We start from the raw sequence: 21,533 nt of genomic DNA, 5'->3' as shown, positions 1-21,533 counted from the left end.
CTGATACTCCCATTTCTCTCATGTTATAACCTGCTGTAGCTGGAAAGGATGCTGGAGAACACTGCAGTCCGAGCCCAGAAGCAACTGATCCTGCTTCATAAAGAGGATGGGCCTCTCCCTTCCCGAACTGTGGAATGGCTCAACATGCGGAGCTGGTGTTCTGGTCATCTTCATCTCCATTGTCCACGTAGAGTCTTTTCCAGAAGAAGCCTGACCAAGCTGGTAAGAGATTCCTGCTTCAGAGGCTGGTCCTTCAGCTGTAGTACATGTACTCTGTGCATCAAACTTAACCTGAGATAACGTCACTGGGTCATATTCTGAAGTGCAACTGACTGTTACACAGAGAGTGTTCTCTTTTAATCTATTTGGACTCGATTTATTATGGAAGCAGGGATAAGGGACTTATGTCTTCTTTTGGGTTGAACACTTGCCTTTTTGACAGGCTGAAGACACTAAATACTACCTCAAGATCATATGGATAGGTATGCACATGTGATAGAGTCCTTTTCATCAGTCGAATCCCCATGCTTACAAAAGCCATGCTAAAGGTAAAGCAGAGGCAGACTTGGGATGCTTCCCAGTAGCTTCAAATCCTTGTCAAGAAAGAGAAACAGCTCCAAGGAAAATACTGTACTATCGTGAAATCCTCCCAGCTACTGTGAAAGTATGAGAGGTGCATGTGGTCACTAGAACTGTCTGGGTAGTTTGTGAGCCCTCTTTCATTTGAAGAACAGCTCTCCACTTCTTAACAGCATGTTGTTGACTGGTAGTGCAGGCTCTGCTCTGCCTTTGCAGTGACCATCGTCTGCCTCTCTCCTGCAGATAGAGATGTACGAACGCATATGCCAGAAACCTCCTGACCGTCACTCCGACTTTTCCCGCCTGGCTCGTGTTCTGACTGGGAATGCCATTGCACTGGTGCTTGGTGGTGGAGGAGCAAGGTAGGTAGCTTATCCCAGCACCAGCATCTTTCACCGGGCTATGACAAGATTCCTCAGGATAACAGGCTTCCTGTAAAGTCATCACTGTTGTGTAAGCAGCATCTGGGGAGACACTGAAGAGTTGCTTTTGTTACACAAACTTAACCTGCTGTGTGGTTTGTGCTTGGATTTCTGCAGAAGGAGCATGAGTGTGACCTCTTGAGACCTTTTGTAAGTTGGGCTTAATACCAGGAGGTGACCAGGGCACTAAATCTGACACTTCTCTCCTTTGTTAGCCTACACTATGGATTTTTTTCCCCCCTTATATTAGAAAGTGGCTCATGATATTTCAAAGGTCCTCAGAGCTCTTCAAAGTTTGAGCAGCAAGAGGAGTTACATCCTGTAATGGGAGAATGTTTTCTTCTCTATAATCACCCCTACCTCTGGGTATCTCTACATTTCTGACAGCCTTACTTTACAGAGAGGCTGTATTTTTGCAGACACGAGGGCAGGGTGTTTGCTGAACAGTGTCAGAATTCCATCTGGATTCCTGGTGAGCTTTGGAAATGAATTCTTACTGACTTTTTTTCCCCTGAGAGTTTCATATTGAGACAAAATGTAGTAGCCCTTTGTCTCAAGAGCACCCTGTCTTCAACACCGGGTTCTTGAAGCCCTTCTTTAAACAGTGCTTTGAAATACTGCTCTCAAAACTAAAGCAATATGATTTGCACATGCTCTGTCTATTTAACTCCATGGAAATATCACAATTTTGTCTTTGGGCCAGTGCGTGCTTTGAGGGGAGCATTCTCTACATTGAAGGTTTGAGCTCCTTTGTGACAGCTTGTCCTGATTAGTCACTTGGTGCCGAGACAGCCAGTGCTGAGGCTGTTGCTTTGAGTGTCTATAAAGATGCCTTTATCCTGCTTTCAGTTTCCTCACCTGAGGTGATTTCAGTATTTCACTTCTGAGATAAATGCTGTCCTGTGGAGACACAAAGGGAAGGAGAGGAGGGGAGCTTCTGCTTAATCTGGACATCTCAGGAGGCTTCTGGTGCAAAGCATTCATGGGTTGCTTTTTTTGTTCCAAGCTATCTGATACCCCTGTCTCTACTGAAGCCTGTGTCATGCTAAAATATGGGCACTTCTATATTTCTGGCAGCACATTTTGCCCATTCCCTTCCTTTCTTCCTCTGTAAACACTGCTGTAGTTTTTTGCCAAACTATTTATTTTCTGTTCTGTTACTTAACTTGCAAGCTACCACCTGCTTATTTTCAAGAGCAGAGGTAAGAAAGAGCAGGCTTATTGAGCCTGTGTGTTGGTCCTGTGTCATCCTCCTCCACAAAGCTGAACCACTGCACTGCTGCTGTGTTGGCTTGAGGATTTCTGGATGCTCCATTCTGCAACATGACCGTGTGCCATTAGCAATGAGCTTGCTCATTTCTGCATCTGCGTCACATGGAGAACTTCAGGAGGATTAAATGGCAGAACAGAGAATTTCTTCTTTCTCTGAAACCCTATTTATGTTATGGACTAAAAGGCTTTTTCTGAGAATTCAGGCTGACATAGATGGTTTGAGCATTGTGTTTCCAGTGGAGAAGTACAGAATGCTATTTCTGTGATTGAATTGCCGTCTAGATTGTGGTTAGATGAAAGATCTCTTAAAAGCTGGTTTTCCAAGTGAGAATATAATTAAGACCCTGGGGAAAGGACAGAGTTACACTGAGCTCTCTAAGTATCTGCCTTTGGCAGGTCAGAATAAGTTCTTAGGTCCCCATTCTACTGGCAAAGGAACTTGAAGAGATTATGCAGTAGGTACTTCAAATCATCTTCTGATTAAAGCCCATCCTAGCTACAAATATCTTGGTGGGTCCCTGCACAGACTCTTGATAGTTAGCATAGCCTTTGGGTAATGTGTATGTGGAGTAACCTCCCACCTTGTTCATTGGATCATACTGGTCACTGAAACAAGAGCACTGATAGTTACAGGGTGCTGGTGGTTATTTCTGTTCCAGGTCTTATGTTTTCTGGCTCCAGTAATCCCCGTTCTTGAGCTGTTATTTTGGTGTTTGTCTGGCTTCCCAGTGGCAGTCAGTTGGGAGGTTTTACCCAAGCAGCTTCCTAGTAATTATCTTTGTGGTTTGTCATGACAAAAGGCTCCTTGGAACTAAAGGTTTTCTTTCTCTTGTGAGTATAAAAATAACACAAATCGAAGTGATACTGTTCTAAAATTACACTATTCTGCTATAGTTAAGTGCTAACTTAATTTCAGTTAGAAACATGGTGGAGTTAGAGAGATGGAAATGGGATTTGCCTTTAGGAAAACAATACATTTGAAAAGTAGTTGCAAGAATAATGACACATCAAACCCTGCAACAAAGGCATAAGCCCTCCCATAAATCATTCTCATGACCTTTAGCCATCCCACGTACAGCCCTCCCTTTCTTTGGTTTTGTACTGCAAAGCTGTTTGACAACTAAAATTTATGGGGAGTAAATAATTAATGCAGAAGGATGTGGGAATCCCTGGGGCTTGGGGAAAGAGTTGGCTTGTGCTGTTTCAGAAGACTGATTTAAGCAGAACTGTGATGACAAGCTTTGTTGTTGATTATAACATTGTTATTGTAGAAGTGAGAGAGCTGGGCTTGTGAGAGCTGAGAGGGCTGGGCTGGTTCAGCCTGGAGAAGAGAAGGCTCCTGAAGGGGAAACCTTAGAGCAGCTCCAGTGCCTAAAGGGGCTCCAGGGAACCTGGAGAGGGGCTTTGGACAAGGGCCTGTAGGGACAGGCCAAGGGGAATGGCTTTAACCTGCCAGAGGGGAGACTGAGATGAGCTCTTAGGCAGAAGCTCTTCCCTGTGAGGGTGCTGAGGCGCTGGGCCAGGGTGCCCAGAGAAGCTGTGGCTGCCCCATCCCTGGCAGTGTTCAAGGCCAGATTGGACACAGGGGCTTGGAGCAAGCTGCTCTAGTGGAAGGTGTCCCTGCCCGTGGCAGGGGTTGGAGCTGGGTGAGCTTTAAGGTCCCTTCCAACACAAACCAGGTGGGGATTCTGTGATTCTGAGTGAATTTGGTTCACCATGCCTTATTCCACATAGGCAAAATGGGAAAGCACAAAGCATTAGGCCCGTTCCAGTTGGTTATTTTGATAAGAAGCTGTATTTGCAGTAATGCACAAGATCCAGATACATGGTTGCCTAAGAAAAGCTTATTGAGAAGGAAAGTGCTATTGTTAAAAGAGGTTACTTGCCTTTTGGGATGTACTGCCTAAGGTAAGACATTGTAATCAGCTGGATGTTCATGCTGGGAATGAATATGCGTGGTGCCATAGACTGTGACCAGCCGGTACTTAAGCTTTCTGCATATCCTGCCCCATCCAGGCTTGGTGATGGGTGGCAGAAGGGGGCTCTGCAGCACTCTGTGCCTTCTCCTTCTCCCATCCCCTGCAGAGCATTGAAGCCTTCCCTGATAAGGTGGGGGATGCCCACACCCACCTTGGGATGTGGTGCATACACATGTGCATCTCCCAGGGCAGGTACAAGGAGCTTTGATTTGGTGGCAGCCTATTGAGAGGTTTCCCTGTGCCCTCTGGTGCTTCTGAGCAATTGTGGTAGAAAAGAATTAATGAAAAGCTTCCAGCATAACGGAAGGAAAAGCTTGAAATGGTCATTTTGAGAACTTAAGAAGATCCTATCCCTTTTCTGGATGTTGATCCATGCTTTTAGCGTGTTTGGCTAACTCTAAGGAGCTCTTGCATAGGAACAGACCCTGTATTGCTTCCCCCCCTCCGTCTTGTTTGAAAAGGAATTGAATTTGGGTATTGATGGTCTGGCCTATCCTTGTAAAACACTTGAAAGCAGGTAAGTGCCCTGCTGCAAGAGATTCTGTTCCTACTGTGGTGTCTTTGCAGGTTGCTGTCCCCCTTCAGCAGATGAAGGGACATGTTGCTGAGGTTCTGTGGCCCCTAGCACAGCACTTGAATTACGCTCCCAGCAATTAAGTGATATCAGAGTTGGCACAAGTGCAGAGGCTGAATTTGCAGTAAGCTTATGTGAGGAGTCAGGAATGATTAGTAAAGATACTAGTATGGTTTGGGGGGTTGTTTTTCTGTCTGTTTTGTTATTCTGACTTCGAGGGGAGCCTTAAAACAAACAAAAGCCTTGTGGTCTCGTCCCATATGAGGGCAGGCTGTTTCTTAGTGTCCTTTCTCCATGATAATTGAGAACAGAAGGTGTTTTGTAGTTACCCTGCTTCTTAGTTGTTCAATGCTTCCTACTTAATTGGGTTTTCCCATCTTAACTCTGAGAAACTTGCACTTGTTCACTGCATGATGCAGGTCTGTGGTGTGTGGCAGGAGGATCACTGCAGGCAACTGATATTCTGCTTTCATCTCCTGTAAATTCTATCAGGTTTTTCTCTGAGAAGAGCCATGAGGTCACTGTGTTCTTTGCCTGGCTTCAATTGGTTAAGGAAAAGTTGACAAGCTGCCAAAATTAGTGAACATGCAAATACTCGGCAGCATAACACGGTAACACAACAGTTGGACTTACTGGGGCAATGTGCTGCAAGGAAGGGATCTTAGAAATAAAACCACCTCTATTTTTGGGCTGTTGTTTGTTCTGCCAAAGACCACGGTCAAAAGGCAATGCAGAAAGGTCATTTCCAGCGGTGCTGCCATGGAGAAGGGCACTGGGAGCTGTAGCTGTGCAAGTTACCTGGTGACTGAGATCCCTTCTGGACTGTCATGGTCCACAAAAGCAGAAAGAAGCATCTCTTCCTTGAAAACAGGGAAGACTGTACAGAAAATGTCTAAGCTTAGAGAGTCTCATAGGGGGTAATACAAGGAAAGGCTCCTAGGTGAGGACTGAGGTTTGCACACCATGGGGTGGAGTGGGCTGGCTGGTGGTGCAGTGGTGGAGCTGGGGTCTCATAGCCCAGCTTTCAGTGTGTGATGAAACATCCAAGGACTAAAAAGCTGAAATTTGAGTTGGAAATGACGAAATGCCCTCCTTGGGATGGACAGGTTGCTCACATGATGCGGAGAACTAACACTTTCCATGCTGTAGCTTCTTGTCCTGTGGTGCAGGTGATAGCAGCTTCATGGTTATGAAGCCCTGATGTTCAGTCTCAGGTAATAACAGCATCTCCTGGGGAGACTGTGTGAAGTTTTATGGTGCAGGTGCTTCAGACTCAGTTCCAGCGGTTAAGGAAGATTAATTCTTATTCCCCAAGTAAACCAGGTAACTAATGGTATGAGGCTTTTTACTTCTGTCAGTGGGAGAAGCGTGTGCATGGACAGTGTCTTAAAGCTACGACTGCAGAGCTGCGGTAGTTGAGATGGAGATGGTGGGCTCGTAAGGTCCATTGCTGCACCTCAGATACAGGGAGGTAACTGGAAGCTTGAGGGAGTTGCTTTTTTAAACTATTACACTTGACCTCAAGCACCCAGACACAATGTGCTGGTAAAGGAATGGGGGGGCGAGAGGGAAGGAATTTGCTGCTTGAATTCAAAAGCTGCCTCCAGAGATGTGCACTGAAAATACTGCTGTGACAAACAGAGAGCAGTTGTTTTCCCTAAGGGATCCTAAACATACTCCATATGGAGATTACAGAGGGGATAAAAAAAAAAAATCCCATAGGAATTTCCTGGACTCCTCATGTTCCTCGTATAAGCTGGACGACAGTAAATGTTTTTCTGCTCCTTTGCTGGGTTCAGAACTCTATAGGCTCATGAGGGACACCCCAAGGTACAAGAGATAGGGATCTGTGGAGCCCAAATGTGCTGGTGTTACCGGTTTCTTGTGCTGGAGAATCACAGCAAAGCTTACTTAAGAACGCCTTCTCTAATGCTTCCATTCCTGTCTCAATCATATATCATCTATTTACCCTTTTTCCACCTGGCTGTCTCTCTGTTAGACTGTAAGCTTTGATTTTTCCTTTCTGACACATGCAAGCTCCAAGATTACCCAGTTTCTTCACACCCTTTTCATTCCACTGTCACTCCTGCTTGTCATCTTCGTATCCACCCTTTAGTTCCTTTCTCAGTCTTTGCTTTCAAGTCCTCTCTCAAAAGAGCTATCACAAAAAATGTAGTTTGCCACCACCTTCTGCCGTACGGGGGTGTCCTTATTTGTCAACAGGAGCACGCTTTGAAATAGTTCTCAAATGGTGCAGGGAGCTTCAGGACACACTACCTTTTGCAAATAGGTTATTGCTAGCAGTGTTTAAGGTTTCTCTCAGTGGTTTATAATAGGCAACAGGTATCCCCTTCATTTGTTATCTCTGTCTCACAGTGCTTAACATTGACAGTAAGCAGGGGCTGGCAGCTTGAAAAATGTGTAAAAATAGATTCTGATTCTTTGAAGTATTCAAAAACATGGTCTGATAAAACACTTGGTCTGGAGTAAATGATGAGACAAAATTCTTGCTAAAACCACTGCTCTTCATTCTGACCTTGGCTGGGATAGTTCTGGAAGAGCAGCAGCAGCCTCTGTGAGGTGCTCGGTGTCAGGAGTTCCTGTTGAGGGTGAAGCCCCAAAGTGAGGGATGTGCAGTCAGGGTTTCACTGTGCTGGTGTTTGGTTCCTCACTGCTCCAAGCCCTGTCCAACCTGGCCTTGAACACTGCCAGGGATGGGGCAGCCACAGTTCTCTGGGCACCCTGTGCCAGTGCCTCAGCACCCTCACAGGGAAGAGCTTCTGCCTAAGAGCTCATCTCAGTCTCCCCTCTGGCAGGTTAAAGCCATTCTCCTTGGCCTGTCCCTACAGGCCCTTGTCCAAAGCCCCTCTCCAGGTTTCTTGTAACCTACTTAGGCACTGGAAATCTCCAGGTTGGTGCCTGGCAGTGCTGTATGGGGCTGGTCTAGGACAGACTGGGTCCTTCTGCACTCAGTTCACACCATTTCCTAATCTCTACTTATGATACAGTCAGGCAGTATCCATGAAACTTGTGTTTCAGTTCTGATGGCTTGCTCAGGATTCTGAGATGCCACATAAGGACTCCGCTTTCCTTTTTTATAGCAAGACAGGTCTTGAAGAATATGCACTGCTAAAAAGATCCCATTCCTCATCCTGACAGTGCTGTAAAGGGTGCCAGGAAACAGCTGAAATAAGAAACCAGAAAAATGCTTCTTCCCTTCTTTCTAAACTGAAGAATGAAGCTTATCATCCAGCATCTGTCAGCAGCCAGGAATGGCTGAGAGAGCAGGATTTCTGCAGGATGGAAGTATCTGAATGATATAAAGGGGCTGAATCTGCTTTGTGTCATGGAAAGAAACCCTGAATACTTGAAATATCCTTCCTCCAGATCCCTTTCGTCAAAGTAATCCATTTGTACAGCAGGCCAAATCTGTCTTTTGACATTTGGGAAGGCAGAAAGTTGGCAGCCCCAAGGTTAATCCTCATGACCTTTGCATTACTCAGCCTACAGTACTCACCTTCCACATGTGGTCAGCTTCCGGCTGGTGGGTGCATTTCAGAGGATGGGAAGCTCTCTGATGACCTGGAATACATTTTTGTGTGTGTAGATAGAGCTCAGCGCACAGTGGAGTTGTAATTTTTCTTTATTATATCCGTTTTTAAGCTCAGGTTGATGTATGGGGGCTTTGGAGCTTGTAATTATCCATGAAGGTGTTTGGAGATGCAGCCTGTGCCCTGTGTGTTTGTGCTCTTGTCACTCATAAAGCATCCATTGCCACGTGCAGATCAACCAGACTGAAATCCGAATTCCAGTGTCAGCCACACACTCAGGCTCCTGGATTCCTGATCTCTTTCAAAAAGCAGATTTGATTTCACTCCAAAACCCGGGAGCTAAAATAACAGAGAAGAGCCTGAACTCTTTATCCTCAGAGATAAAATTGCAGCTTGGACTTTGTGTTTTACTTTTGGTGCTGTGTTGTAGAGGCTCAAGGTGAAACAGAAGGAATCTGGGCTCTTCCTTGGAAAAGATGATGGTGCTTGGATACCTAATTTGAGGCTTACCCAGGTCAGCCTGAGAGGGTATTGTTTGAACAAACAAAGCCCAAGTCATAAAAGTGAAAGAGTTCTGAATATTTGCTTTTGTTGAGCAAACCTCCTGAGATGTGGCTGTGAACTTGTACTGAAGGCTTCAGACTTCGTGTTTGCAGAGGGTTGGTAACAGACTGCAGAGTAATTCCCCCTGAGAGGCTTTGCTTTGATTTCTTTGGGGATGGACCATCTTGAGCTCAACCATCTCAAACATGTTTATGCATCCAGTCAAAATGCTGTCTCAAAGTGCAGTTGGCTGTTACCAGATCCAAACGCAATTGCTCTGTGGGTTGTGTAGTAGTTGATTACCCCGTGCACATAAAAGCCCTGTTCAGATGGCTTAGCACCGGTGTAACGCTTCGTGATCTGATTTTTCCTTTTTCCCATCTGTAGCACCTCTGTAATTGCTCATTTGCTCCTATTTGCCATGGAGGTTGAAGATATTAATGGCTTCTATTAAATCCTCCAAGCGGCGGGAACTTGGGAGCCATCAACTTCCAAGCTATGACTTTATAAAAATTAATTGCAAGTGGTTTATTTGGACTGTCCTGTCCTGATCTCCAGTCTTCAACCCACCAAAATCACTTATTCATAGCAGTACTTTGGTATACAGATGAAATTAAACAGGGAGGAGGTGGAGTTGTGCTTCAGCTCCTGTTAGTAGTTTTGCACCTCTCTTTATCAGCTGAAGAAACGTGTGCTGTGTTACAGAGCTGCAAGCTTGAGGGAACACTTTCCACACAGCAGTTGCAATGCTCTGCTGCAATTCCACGTGCTTTCAAGAAGATGCTCTTGTGTTGCTGTGATTTTTAGGAATCTCTGTCCAGCCTCATCTGGGCAATGGGTTTTTCTGTTTAAAAGAAGAGATTGGAGTAGTTGTAAGTGAAATCACAGCTAAAATCTTTAAAGTGCTCTGCTTTGGTCTTATTTCTGCAGCTTCCAGATGTTGTGCTCAAAAAGGAGTCTTTTAAGACATTTCACAGCTAAGTCTCAGAGGGGTGGAGGGAGAAGGCTGTATTTGTTTTCCAAAGAAATTATCTTTCTTTGAACATAACTGAGTTATTTCTTGGCTCAGAGTAAGAGGATTTTGTTTGGCATCCCCAGGCAGAGGGAGATGGGGAGTTTGCAGTTTGTCATCAGCCTCTCCCCTCCTTCCTCCTTGTGCACACACCTACTGGAGTGTGCTGCTGGCAGGCAGATGAGAAAAGAAAAACCCTGGGGCATTTCCTGATGTACTTCTGTTCTGGTTTTGCTTTGTTGTTTTCCTCTCCTCAATGGATTACTCGGGTATCCCTCCGTGCCCCTGGACTGGGTAGACCTGACAGTTCTCTTGGAAGGGCTGGACAATTTTTGTCAGGCAGAAATCTCTCTTTTTAAAGCTTGCTCTGAAGTCAGTACATAGAGCAGGGATAAGATCAATGCTAAAAGGACATGGCGTTTGGAATTTCTTGTAGGAAGGTAAGCCCTGTTTCACTGGGCTTGTGATAAATAGAAGCTGCTTTTTGTTGTCCAGATTGGAAACTTCCTTGTAAGTGCGTAAGTAGGAGCAGCCCTGCAGTGGTCTGTTTTCTGTTATCCTTGGGAGCTGACAGATCATCACTGTAATTACTCTGGCAAATTTATGATATTGGGAAGATTTATGGTCAGGAAAACTATGAAATAATGTTGTTGGAAGGGCACAAGTACAATTAGACTTCAAAGCAATGTTTGTATCTATTGAAGCAGCTGCAAAAGAGTGAAGGTGCCAAACTGGAGATAATACAGTTGCAACCTGTAGACTTGCTTGATTTCCAAGCCAGTGACCGTGTCACTCAATGTCAGGATCAACAACAAAACACATACCAAAAAATGCTGCTGCTTATTTAAAGAAGAAACTTCTCTTTGTCTCACATTTCCAGACAGCACTCTATATAGCCCCTCATTTATCTTTATATATATTCTGTATCTTTATATATTAATATATTTATATCTTAAATAATATCGTTAGATCTTAGGCAGAAGCTCCTCCCTGTGAGGGTGCCGAGGCGCTGGCACAGGGTGCCCAGAGAAGCTGTGGCTGCCCCATCCCTGGCAGTGTTCAAGGCCAGGTTGGACACAGGGGCTTGGAGCAAGCTGCTCTAGTGGAAGGTGTCCCTGCCTGTGGCAGGGATTGGAGCTGGATGAGCTTTAAGGTCCCTTCACTCCCTTTAGAATGAAGAATCTCTAAAGTTGGTACAATAAATACATACTCATCTGCACTGAGCCCATGAGCTGAGTGATCTAATGACTGCTCGTAACATGCTTTGAATCGAAGCTGTTACATGAGGGAAAAGCTGCTTTTAGTTGTATAGCTTTGCTTCTTCAGGAGATTTAAGGTTATAGGAGTGCCTTGATGCAGGTTTATTAGGCTCCAGTGGAGCTTAGCAAAGTCCCCTTGGCAATTTCTCTGTTTTTTACCTACTTTGCCAGTTAACTCCATCAGGAAGGTGGTGCAGCAAGCCATGTCCCCTGCTCTGGGGAGGCTTTGGTTAGTGACACAGCAAAGCTCTGCAGCAGCCCTGACCTTAATCCTAGTTTTAACCAAATGAAATAGCATCTCTTCAGTGCATTCCGAGAGATCTTCATCCTGCTGAGTCAGTCAGGGGAAGGGGTGGGTGCTGGAGGGGCCTGAGCTATGTTTTCTCTTCCTTTCTCAAGCTGAAGCAGGCTCTGGAGGTGGCACTGCAATCGAGCTGCAGCTCTGCTTTGCTGCTCCCTTAGTCCCAATGTGAAAACCAAATGTCCCCTCTGTGTGCTCTCAGGATTATGTTTTTCTAACATTGACAGGCAACATCCCATTGATGTGTTAAAAGTGGCTTGTGGATAAAACACTGGTGCACAGGCTCTGGTTTTGTATTGTGTTTTCTTCAACCCTGACCTGAGCACAGAGGAGAGCCCGTAGTCCTGCTGATACTTTAATGTGAAATGTCCCAGTGCATTTGCTGGCTTCTTCCTGAGGGCTGTGTCTAATCTGAGCTCAGGCAGGCACGTGTGGAGCTGACACATGCACGTCTTGCAGAAGAATGCTTCTTTTATCAGTTGTGCTCTGGCCTTCATGCGTTACAGCCACATGCCAGGGGCATTTCCCAGGGGACGAAAGCAAGGGCTGTGTCAGGAGCAGGAATTTTCCTGCAGTCCCTCCTGCCAGCGAGGTTGTGCTCCCTGCTTGCTGTGCTGTGTTATTTCAGGGAAGCACGTCCTCAACCCCATAACTCCTCTCCCTGCTTCATAGTCAGTTATTTGTGAGCATTGGTAGTCACAAATAAATGTAGGAGTAAAAAAGAAATGGTGCTCTGGAATTTAGGTACTGCACTGCTTTGGGAGGCTTTTGAAGCACATTGAGCAGAAGTTTGGGGTGGAAATGGAGCAGGGCTCTTGTTTCTAGTTCCTCCTTGACCTGGGTGATGCTGTTTCTGCTCTCCACGAATTCATCAGGCCAGTCCTAGAGAGTGGTATATGATGGAAAAGAGGTTTTGTTAGTATATAGCTGCTGCACTTGTTGGGCAGATCTTTGGGTTCTGGTGCAAGTTATTTGACAGTAATCTTCTCTGTCACTTGTCCTTGGTGCCAGGAGCCCTTGTTCCTGTTCTGGGACAGGCGTTAGGCCTGGCAGGGGAAATGCTCCATCCAGCTGCACCATCAGGCAGCTTTAAGACAAAGAACAGCCACAGGTACAGCTCCAGCACCGTGCTATGCTCATCCCCCTGCCAAGATACTCCTTCCTCATACCTACACAGACCCCTGCTCCTGCTTTCCTCCAAAGTGACATTTAGCTCCAGGTAGCTGGAGATTTCCTCCACTTCACACGAGTGCCCTGCACTGATGTGTACAAACAGCTCAGCACCAGCGATCTTCCCTTGTATTTTTCTTGCCAAACACTTGTATTTTTACATGTTTCCCTAAACCAGGACAAGTCCCCTGTGAAACCGTGTCTGGTACTACAAGGAGTGCACAATCCCTGGTTTCTCTGCACTGATGCCCAGCGTTAACAGGGACTCAGCTCCTGGCTTTGGTTTCTTTTCCTCTTGAGCTGAAGCAAGAGAGCTGCCCACCCTGGCTGTCCATGGGGCTCCCGCAGGTTGTGACTGAACAGGATCCGTGCTGCTGGCACGCAGCTTCCCTGGCAGCCTGCCCCTGTGCGCTGGGAGCTGCGGAGCACGGCCAAGAGAGAACCAACTGTGAGGAGTTGGTGAGAAGTTTCACACAGAGGCGTTGCTGGGTAATGATGGCCTAAAGCTATAGGGAGGATGAACAAAAACCCATTTACATCTTTCAGGAGGCTGCATGGTACATGGAGAAATGGGGAGGGGGATTCATGCGCATTTGCTTTTCCTCAAGATTTATCATCCATGTGATACATAGAATGGTTTGGGCTGGAAGGGACCCTAAAGCTCATCCAGTTCCAAGCCGCTGTGTCCAACCTGGCCTTGAACACTGCCAGGGATGGGGCAGCCACAGCTTCTCTGGGCACCCTGTGCCAGCGCCTCAGCACCCTCACAGGGAAGAAATAGTTCACACAAATGCAATTTAGTTTACACAAATACATCCAGTCACGAATCCTCCTCTTTAGGGTGCTGGAACTGAAAGAATCAACTTTGTGTTCATGTATAAATGAAACATAATTTAGTTTGGCAGTTTATAAGAGCAAGAAGAGTACTTTCAGTCCCATCTTGCAGGTCAGTGTTTCAAAATTGATGCTTGTGTTGGTGGTAACGTGGCTGTTAACACTTTTACCTGGGTATTGGCAGGGACTCTGCTGATGCACGACACAGGGGTGATGAAATAGCAGTAATCAATTGTTATTTGCTCAAGGGTGTCATGCAGCAAAGTAAAAACAAATCCAGTGTGGTCACAGGAAACCCTTTGTATTTTCTGAATGCATGAATAAAGAAATTGAGCTTCAGAAGAGGTTAAAGGGGGAGAATCCAGTCTGGAGCTGCCCAGTTTAAAATTACTCTCTGAGCAGGCAATTCTTTACAGTACTTATCATGTGGGTTTGTTCAGACATGTTGTAGGCTTTCTCCAGAAAACGGATTGGATTGTGTAAGGTCTGCTCCTCAGCTAAACAGCTGCGTCAGCTACTGACTTACACGCAGGGGTAAGGCTGAAGTAAGTGCCAGGCACTAAAAGCAGATTGCAGAAATAGCTGTGATCTAAAAGCCTAAACCCAACGAGCTCCTCTGGCAGGGATAGAAATACAGTTCTTTTAACTTAGGGCATCTTGTGAGAAGAAGTAATAGTAAGGCCAGCTTGGATGGGGCTTTGAACAATCTGATCTAGTGGAAGGTGAATGAGCTTTAAGGTCCCTTCCAACACAAGCCAGTCTGGGATGCTATGAAAGCAGGGGAAGGAACATTTGGAAAGGAAACTAAATGAGCCAGTTCGTGCTCTTGGATTACACCAGTACGGATCTGTCATTGAAGTCACTTACACCAGTATAACTGAGAACCTGTCCCAAAGCATTCCAGCAGCTGGAGGGGATTTATTTAGATGGAAAGAATGTGTTCAGCATAGCTTGGCCAGATGACACCTATGGTGCACTTGGCAGCTGTCAGCAAGTATTTATAGGATGTAAACAGCAAGGGGAAGGAGGATGGAAATAGAGCACAGGGGGAACAGGAAAATAGGCTGAAAATGAGCAAAGGAAGATTTTTGCTGTTCTATGGCTTAGATTGCAAACTATCCATCCAGGAGGAATGAAATAATTGACATGCTTGGTATTAAGTGGACAAAGCATTTGAAAGCAGGGGCCTGATAGGGCGGCAATCAGTTTCCACTGCTGATGTCTCTTTTCGTGTAATGGTTCTGTAGGACAGGTCCCCTCTACCATTAGGAGATCAGTATAAGATCAGATCAAATGTTCCACCTCTGCACTCTCATTTCTGGTTGTAGGTTGTAGCAGTTCTTTCAGAAACGTGTATGTGCAGCAATTAGCAGCCTCTGAGCTTTTGAACCTGAGGTGGCAGCCCGAGTTTTCGTGTTCAGTAGCCACTGACAGCCTGGTACCTTTGATTCAGCCAACCCACATTCAAATCCATTTGTGATTTGACCTTGTCAGCATGTGGTGACAGTGGTTTCCTCAATTTGTGCTTTACATACCCATGTCTGTGTAAATTCTTTCCTTTACATTAAACTTCCTGCATGGAAGTATCATTGCCTGGCCCTGCGTGTTCCATCAGTCATGATCTTCCCCGGTCAGAGACTTGAGTCCGGTTCCTTCTCATGTGGAGTCCTTTCCAAATTCTGCTCAGTTCTTCTCTCTGTCATTTTCTAGTTGTGCTGTTTCCTTTTAGTGAGGAGTCTGAGCTTGCTTCTGCTTTTTGAAGTGCTGGTCCATCCTGGATGTGTGTTCTTCAGTTTTCTGGTTTATTCTGCCTTCTTTGATTTGCCTTTTGGATTTCCACTGACCACTAGGTTGATATTTCTTAGGGAATGTGCAGAGTACTTCCAAAATCTCTTCAGGTGAGCAGAGCTAGTTAAGAGCTCATTGCTGTAGGGGCTTTGCTGCTTCGGTTCTTCTCTTGTCTCCTCAGCACTGAGGTTCATCTGTTTATCACTTTTCTCCAGCAGTGCTCTGAGTTTCTTCTGCACTTCTTGAAATCAAGGAATACACTTACAGTCCTGGAGGAATTTGTCTCATCCTGAAACCATAGAATCTCAGACTGGTTTGGGCTGGAAGGAACATGAAAGCTCATCCAGCTCCAACCCCTGCCACGGGCAGGGACACCTTCCACAAGAGCAGCTTGCTTCAAGCCCGTGTCCAGCCTGGCCTTGAACACTGCCGGGGATGGAGCAGCCACAGCTTCTCTGTTGCCTCTTTATCTGCCCCTTTCCTGGCTCTGTGTGTGGATGAAACTTTGGCCTTCTCATTACTGTTTGTCTCCTCTTGCTCTTTGTTTTCCATCTTCAAATTCATTATTAATCCATGCAGTGACCCATCCTGTGGTCCAGCTGGCTGAGTTTCTTTGAAGAATTGCTGGGAAAGAAGCTTGTGGAAAGGTCTTTGAAATCCAGCCATCTCTGGCTGCTTTGGAAGAACCCCAATAGATGTTTTGATGTCATTGCTCCCTTAAATCCATGTTGACTTTTCCCTCACATATCCTCTAGCTTGATTCTTGGCTGCTGTTTTCGTGTCGTTGCCTTTCTCTCTGCTGTCAGGCTCCTACTCAGCAACTCCCAGGATCTTCAGGGGGTCTCTTTGAACATTCCTGCATTCCTCATATATGTTTCTGGCAGTTCAGCTGGTGCACACTCACATTCCCTTAGAAGGTGGCATCCATGTCTTTATGCTCTTTCAGTGGCTGTTTGTCTGATCATGCCTTTTTCTTTTCTTGGCACAGGGGCTGCTCCCAAGTGGGAGTGATCAGAGCACTGATTGAAGCCGGCATCCCTGTGGATATGATCGGAGGAACATCTATTGGTGCCTTCATGAGTGCCTTGTACGCCGAAGAGCGCAGCTACAATCAGATGAGGATCAAAGCCAGGCAGTGGGCCATGGTAAGCACTGGAAATGGTGCAGTTCTCTCCTCAGATGGAGAGCAAAAGCTTAAACACAAGCCTTCACAGGCAGCAGCCACCCAAGGCACATTCTGGTGTCTGCACAGCCAAACCAGCCCTGCCTGGCACGAGGGAGCAGGCTGGGGAAGCTGGCGGCTGTGACAAGTACTAGTCACACTATAAACGTAGAGTGATGTTCAAGTGTGTTATTCTGTGTTTATCGTTGTTTTATTTTCTCTTTTGAGGTGCTGGAATCCGTTTCCTTTCCAACTCCCAACAAATGTGTTTCTCTTTTGTATAATTTTCTCTCTTTCGTTCTCACATGCTGTCATTTTTCAGTGGAACTGATTGACAGAGGTAATCCTTCTCTAAACTAAATACAAAGTGTGTCAATCACAGGGTAGCCTCACTGCTCCAGAGTGGCAGTACCCTGGTTCAGGAGAAACATTTAACTTTAAATATTTAATAGAAACAGAAACATATTATCATAGTTAAACCAAGGTTTGGGAAGCGTGTTTTAAATAGTGACTCCTGTGAGTGAATTTATTGATAACATATTGGGGAGAAATTGTACTAGCATGAGATGACACTGGTCAGATTGACTAAAGGTGAAGATTGATATTACTTCTGAAGTTTGTTAGTTACAGCTTTGTATTGGTCATATGAAAACCATGTTTTCCTGTTGGTTTTCTTATTGAAAGGGAATTTTCTAAATTAGATTAAGCTCTGGGTCTGCTTAGATATTGAGTTTTAGGAGCCTGCAGTCATACCTTTCCCAGGTGTCTTCTAACCCACCATGGCTTCGAGATGAAACCTGCTGTATGGTACCACTTTGCAAGCCAGATAGCCCAGCTTATTGAGGCCCCAGCATGTTTGTGCTGTCCTGGTGGGCAGAGGACCATGGGACACTCTTTCACCTCCCTGTCACTGTTCACTAGAAGAACATGAATTTTTGTGCTTTTTATGTAAGAACAGCCCGTGCCTGGCTGGGTTGGGAAGCGCCCAACCCAGAAACTGTGTATGATACATAGCAGTTTGCTGGAGCCACAAAACTGGAGGAGGCTTGAGAATAAGGACATAAAAGTAACTGTACTGAATCGCGTCAGACATCCGTTTAACCTTGGACTCCTCATTTCCAACCTTGATCACTTGCAAATGCAGCTGAGCAGGATGAGACCATGGCGATCCCTCCCTGCAGTGTCCCTTCCGTGCCTCGCTGCCTTCCCTCCCTTGCTCCTGGTTAGGCTACAGCGATGGAAATTTCCTCTGTGCACTTGTCCAGAGGATTATCTCCTCTTGTCTGTGAACTTGTCAGATCTCTTCTGCACAGTGGTGATGAGAGCTGGAAATGCTCCTTGCTGGGCTTCTCAGCACTGTGCTCCCATTGAACCTGCTTCATTTCCATCACGGCAGCTCTCGAGCTGGCCAACCGACTGTGGAATCACACAGGGATTGTTAAAGGTGTAATGAAGAAATGTGACCTATTGGTTACCTTTCTGAATGCAAATTGCAAAGCTCAGAGAACATTTCTCTAAGGAAAGGAAAGGTTACGGCCCAGCCTTGAGCTGTTTCACGTATTGGAACCTTGAAATCTGCAAGTAAGTCATTGGAGGAGAGATTAATAACCTCTGTTAGAGCAAACATCTCATCTTCTTAATGAAGAATGGATTTTCTTGAGGTTTGTCAGGAGTGTTCTGAGCTCCACATCCAAACCACAAATTGTTCAGATTTGAGAATGATAATAGAGAAGACTGCTCTGTTTGAAGCACTTTCCACTGTTAACAGCAAGGTCTGACAACTTGGTTGCTTTGTAAACTGCAGAAGGCCCTGAAAACCCCCACTCCAGATCAGAGCTAATGTACAAAGTAAATTGAGGGATTATAAATCTTTTTAACACTGACTCTTCTGAGTTATTTCCCCTCATATTGCGTTGCAGCAGGTGTAGTCTGAGCCAGGAGAGTGGCTCCTTTCAGTGAGCACCAGCTCTGTGGTAGTGCAGGGAGCTTTGGGGATTCACAGCACAGCAGGTTGAGGGAGGAAATTCTCCCCCTCTGCTGTGCTCTGGGGAGACCCCCCCTGCAGTCCTGGTCCAGCTCTGGGGCACAAGAGGGACGTGGAGCTGTTGGAGCGAGTGAAGAGGAGGCCACGGAGATGCTGCGAGGGCTGGAGCAGCTCTGCTCTGGAGCCAGGCTGAGAGAGCTGGGCTGGGTCAGCCTGGAGAAGAGAAGGCTCCTGAAGGGGAGACCTGAGAGCAGCTCCAGTGCCTAAAGGGGCTGCAGGAAAGCTGGAGAGGGGCTTTGGACAAGGGCCTGTAGGGACAGGCCAAGGGGAATGGCTTTAACCTGCCAGAGGGGAGATTGAGATGAGCTCTTAGGCAGAAGCTCTTCCCTGTGAGGGTGCTGAGGCGCTGGCCCAGGGTGCCCAGAGAAGCTGTGGCTGCCCCATCCCTGGCAGTGCTCAAGGCCAGGTTGGACACAGGGGCTTGGAGCAAGCTGCTCTAGTGGAAGGTGTCCCTGCCCGTGGCAGGGGTTGAAGCTGATGAGCTTTAAGGTCCCTTCCAACACAAAACCAGTCTGTCATTCTGTGACATCCACCCAAATGAACTGAGCACAAGCAAGCTGACAAATCCATCAGCTAAGCCCCACATTCACAGTGTCCACAAGTTGCAGACCTGTTCCTGCTGTCCTGTGGAGCAGCATCACTGCTGGCCCAGGACCACAGCAGGAGGCAGCTGCTGGGCAGGAGCTGTTCTGGGGACCATCCTTCATTAAGCCAACATTATGCCCAAAGGCTGGGATGCTCCCTGCTGCTGATTCTGCTCTTCTAAAGCCTGTGAGCTGTTGCTGGAGAAGGCGAGTGCTGAGTGCTCTTTGTGCAGAGCCTTGCAGCCTGGAATTCTTAGCCTGTGGGGGTTTTGAAATGTCTTCATTGTGATGGATTAGATAACTCTGATAGGTTTTAATTTATTTTGCTCTCCATCAAAGTAAATGTCCTGCAGTTATTTCTCTTTTGGGTATTTTTAGCAATTGGCGTATCTGTGGCTGTACACTTGGGGCTGGGAGAAGGGATGTTTTTAATGGGATGCGTTTTTTGGACCTAATGAAGCAGGAAAGAAATAAATGACTCTTTTATCAAAATACAGACGGGTATGAAATTACCAGTCAGGCTATTTACTATGTACTGCCTCTGTGTGTCCTCTGTACCTGCGTTCAGCCAGCAAGTCAAACAATCAAAAGCTTTCATGCTTGCCCATGACTGGGTTTTCTTGATTTTTTTTTTTTTAATTGAAGAATTACTATTTTAATGTATAAATATTTCCCAAGGAATGGAACTTCTACTGTTGGAGGGAATATGGTCATAGGAATGTGGAGCTTTAGCTTCCCGGAACGGAATTAAGAGTTGGTGAGTGGGATGCTGCAGTCATTTGCTGTCTGCAGTTGCAAAACAGCTAAAATAAATGGGGGGTTTATGAGGTTCTGCCTCTCCCTAACGCTGCTCTGGTATTGCACACTGGGACATTCTGTGGTTTAATGAGCTGGTCTGGCCAAAAACTCATCTTGTTTTTATTTCCTCTGTCACGCTTTCTGCCAACTCAGCTCCTCGAGCTGCTCGCTGCAAAGGCAGCAGTGCCAGCCCAGGACAGGAAGGACCATCAGCCTCAGTTGGGGCAGATCAAGATGCTGTTAGACTGGATCCCAGTACTCTTTTTGGTCTCTTATAACTGTTGTTTTCAGGGGAAAAAAGCTGTTCTCTGCCAAAGTAAGGTGATGCCTGCACCTGTGTTGGACCTAGTGCAGTTTGAGGATGGCTTGGGAGCATGATTGAGCAGAAGGGGTGGTGGGGAAAGGTGGGATGCCCACCTGACAGGGACCACAAAGGTCCTTTCTTTGTGGGTGTCAGAGGGAGAGCATCGTTAGGAGGTGCAGTGTTCTGTAACGCTCTTTGCATCCCACACTGTTCCTGTGTGACAACAGCTACAAGGACAGATCTCTGCCAACAAACACCAGGCAAATGTTGCCAAACTAGGCTGGCATGAAGAGCAGGCAGGATATTATGGGAAAAATACCTCCTGAATAGAGGAGGCCCACCTAACAAACTGATCCCCAGCTAAAGGGAGTCTTGGTTTCTGTGCCTTAGCCCCAGATCAGCCACAGCAAGAGGTAAGATGGGCTAAAGCAGCTTTAAAGCACACAGTGAATCCTAAATAAAGAGGAGGCTTGTTACAGACTGCTCACTAATGAATGTGCATATGTTGTCTCTTCAGTTGGGTTGATGAGCTGTGAACCTGCTTTGGGTGTCCTCCAGCCTGCTGATGCTTGAGATGGGCACTCAGCAGCACCTCCAGGCTCTTCAATTGCATCCCTAAAATTTCATCAAGCCATTGGGAAGTTGTAGTCACTACTTGCAAAGATTAAACCATGGCACATTGCTTTTCCTTTGTAAGCCAGCTGAAGGGTTCCCTCTGGTTACCTTTCAGCTGGAATTCTGTATTTGAGATTATCAACTACAGGATACAAACACACTGGGTGTGTGTTTGTTAAATCTTAGAGGTACAGGAAAACCTTATTTTTATGTAGTGATAAGGCCTGATGGTTCATATTTACCATTCCAATTGTATTAGTTGGGCTGTTAAAATTAACCCCAAATCAAGCATTATAATTTGGGAAATTCAGATAAAAGGCTGCATGCAAACCCAGACATGCCTGTTGCTTTGAAATGAAGGCACCAAACCATCCTGCATCTAGCCTGGGGCCATCACATCCACTGATGACAGTGAACATGACACATTAATGCTACAGGCTTGGAACATGTGAATCTGATTTGAAAGACGCAGTTACTTGCCTGGTTCTCTGCTTTACCCAACTCTGAGATGGCTGCAGTTTCTTAGATGGATTAATTATCATTTTCTTCAACTCTTAGATTTCTTAATAGTTTACATTTAAATCTGAGCTTCCATTATCTGTAATTCCTGCCCTTGGGATAAATCTTGCCCCTGTGGTGCTGTTAATCTCTTGGCCTGAGTTATGTTTTATCTTTTGTCTAGCATTTTTCTCTTTGTGAGTGCCTTTGCTGGTTTCACTGAAAAGGCACCGCAGGGAATTCC

At 46.0% G+C, this 21,533-nt stretch overlaps 1 protein-coding gene across 3 annotated transcripts in view; it reads left to right on the top strand.

The window, feature by feature from the left end:
• Positions 1-21,533, top strand: part of PNPLA7 (patatin like domain 7, lysophospholipase) — a 126,072-nt gene that overhangs the window by 73,832 nt on the left and 30,707 nt on the right. For all 3 annotated transcript variants that reach the window (XM_080630523.1, XM_080630525.1, XM_080630524.1), the window contains 3 exons: positions 40-222; positions 823-941; positions 16,273-16,429. In XM_080630523.1, coding sequence (XP_080486649.1) covers positions 40-222; positions 823-941; positions 16,273-16,429 — 459 coding nt within the window. The remainder of the gene's footprint in view (positions 1-39; positions 223-822; positions 942-16,272; positions 16,430-21,533) is intronic.

Source organism: Psittacula echo (genome assembly GCF_963264785.1).
Source record: "Psittacula echo genome assembly, chromosome: 16".
NCBI classification, from domain to species: Eukaryota; Metazoa; Chordata; class Aves; order Psittaciformes; family Psittacidae; genus Psittacula; species Psittacula echo.
The sequence above is the reverse complement of the archived record's forward strand: the minus strand, read 5'-3'. Positions and strand labels throughout refer to the sequence as shown.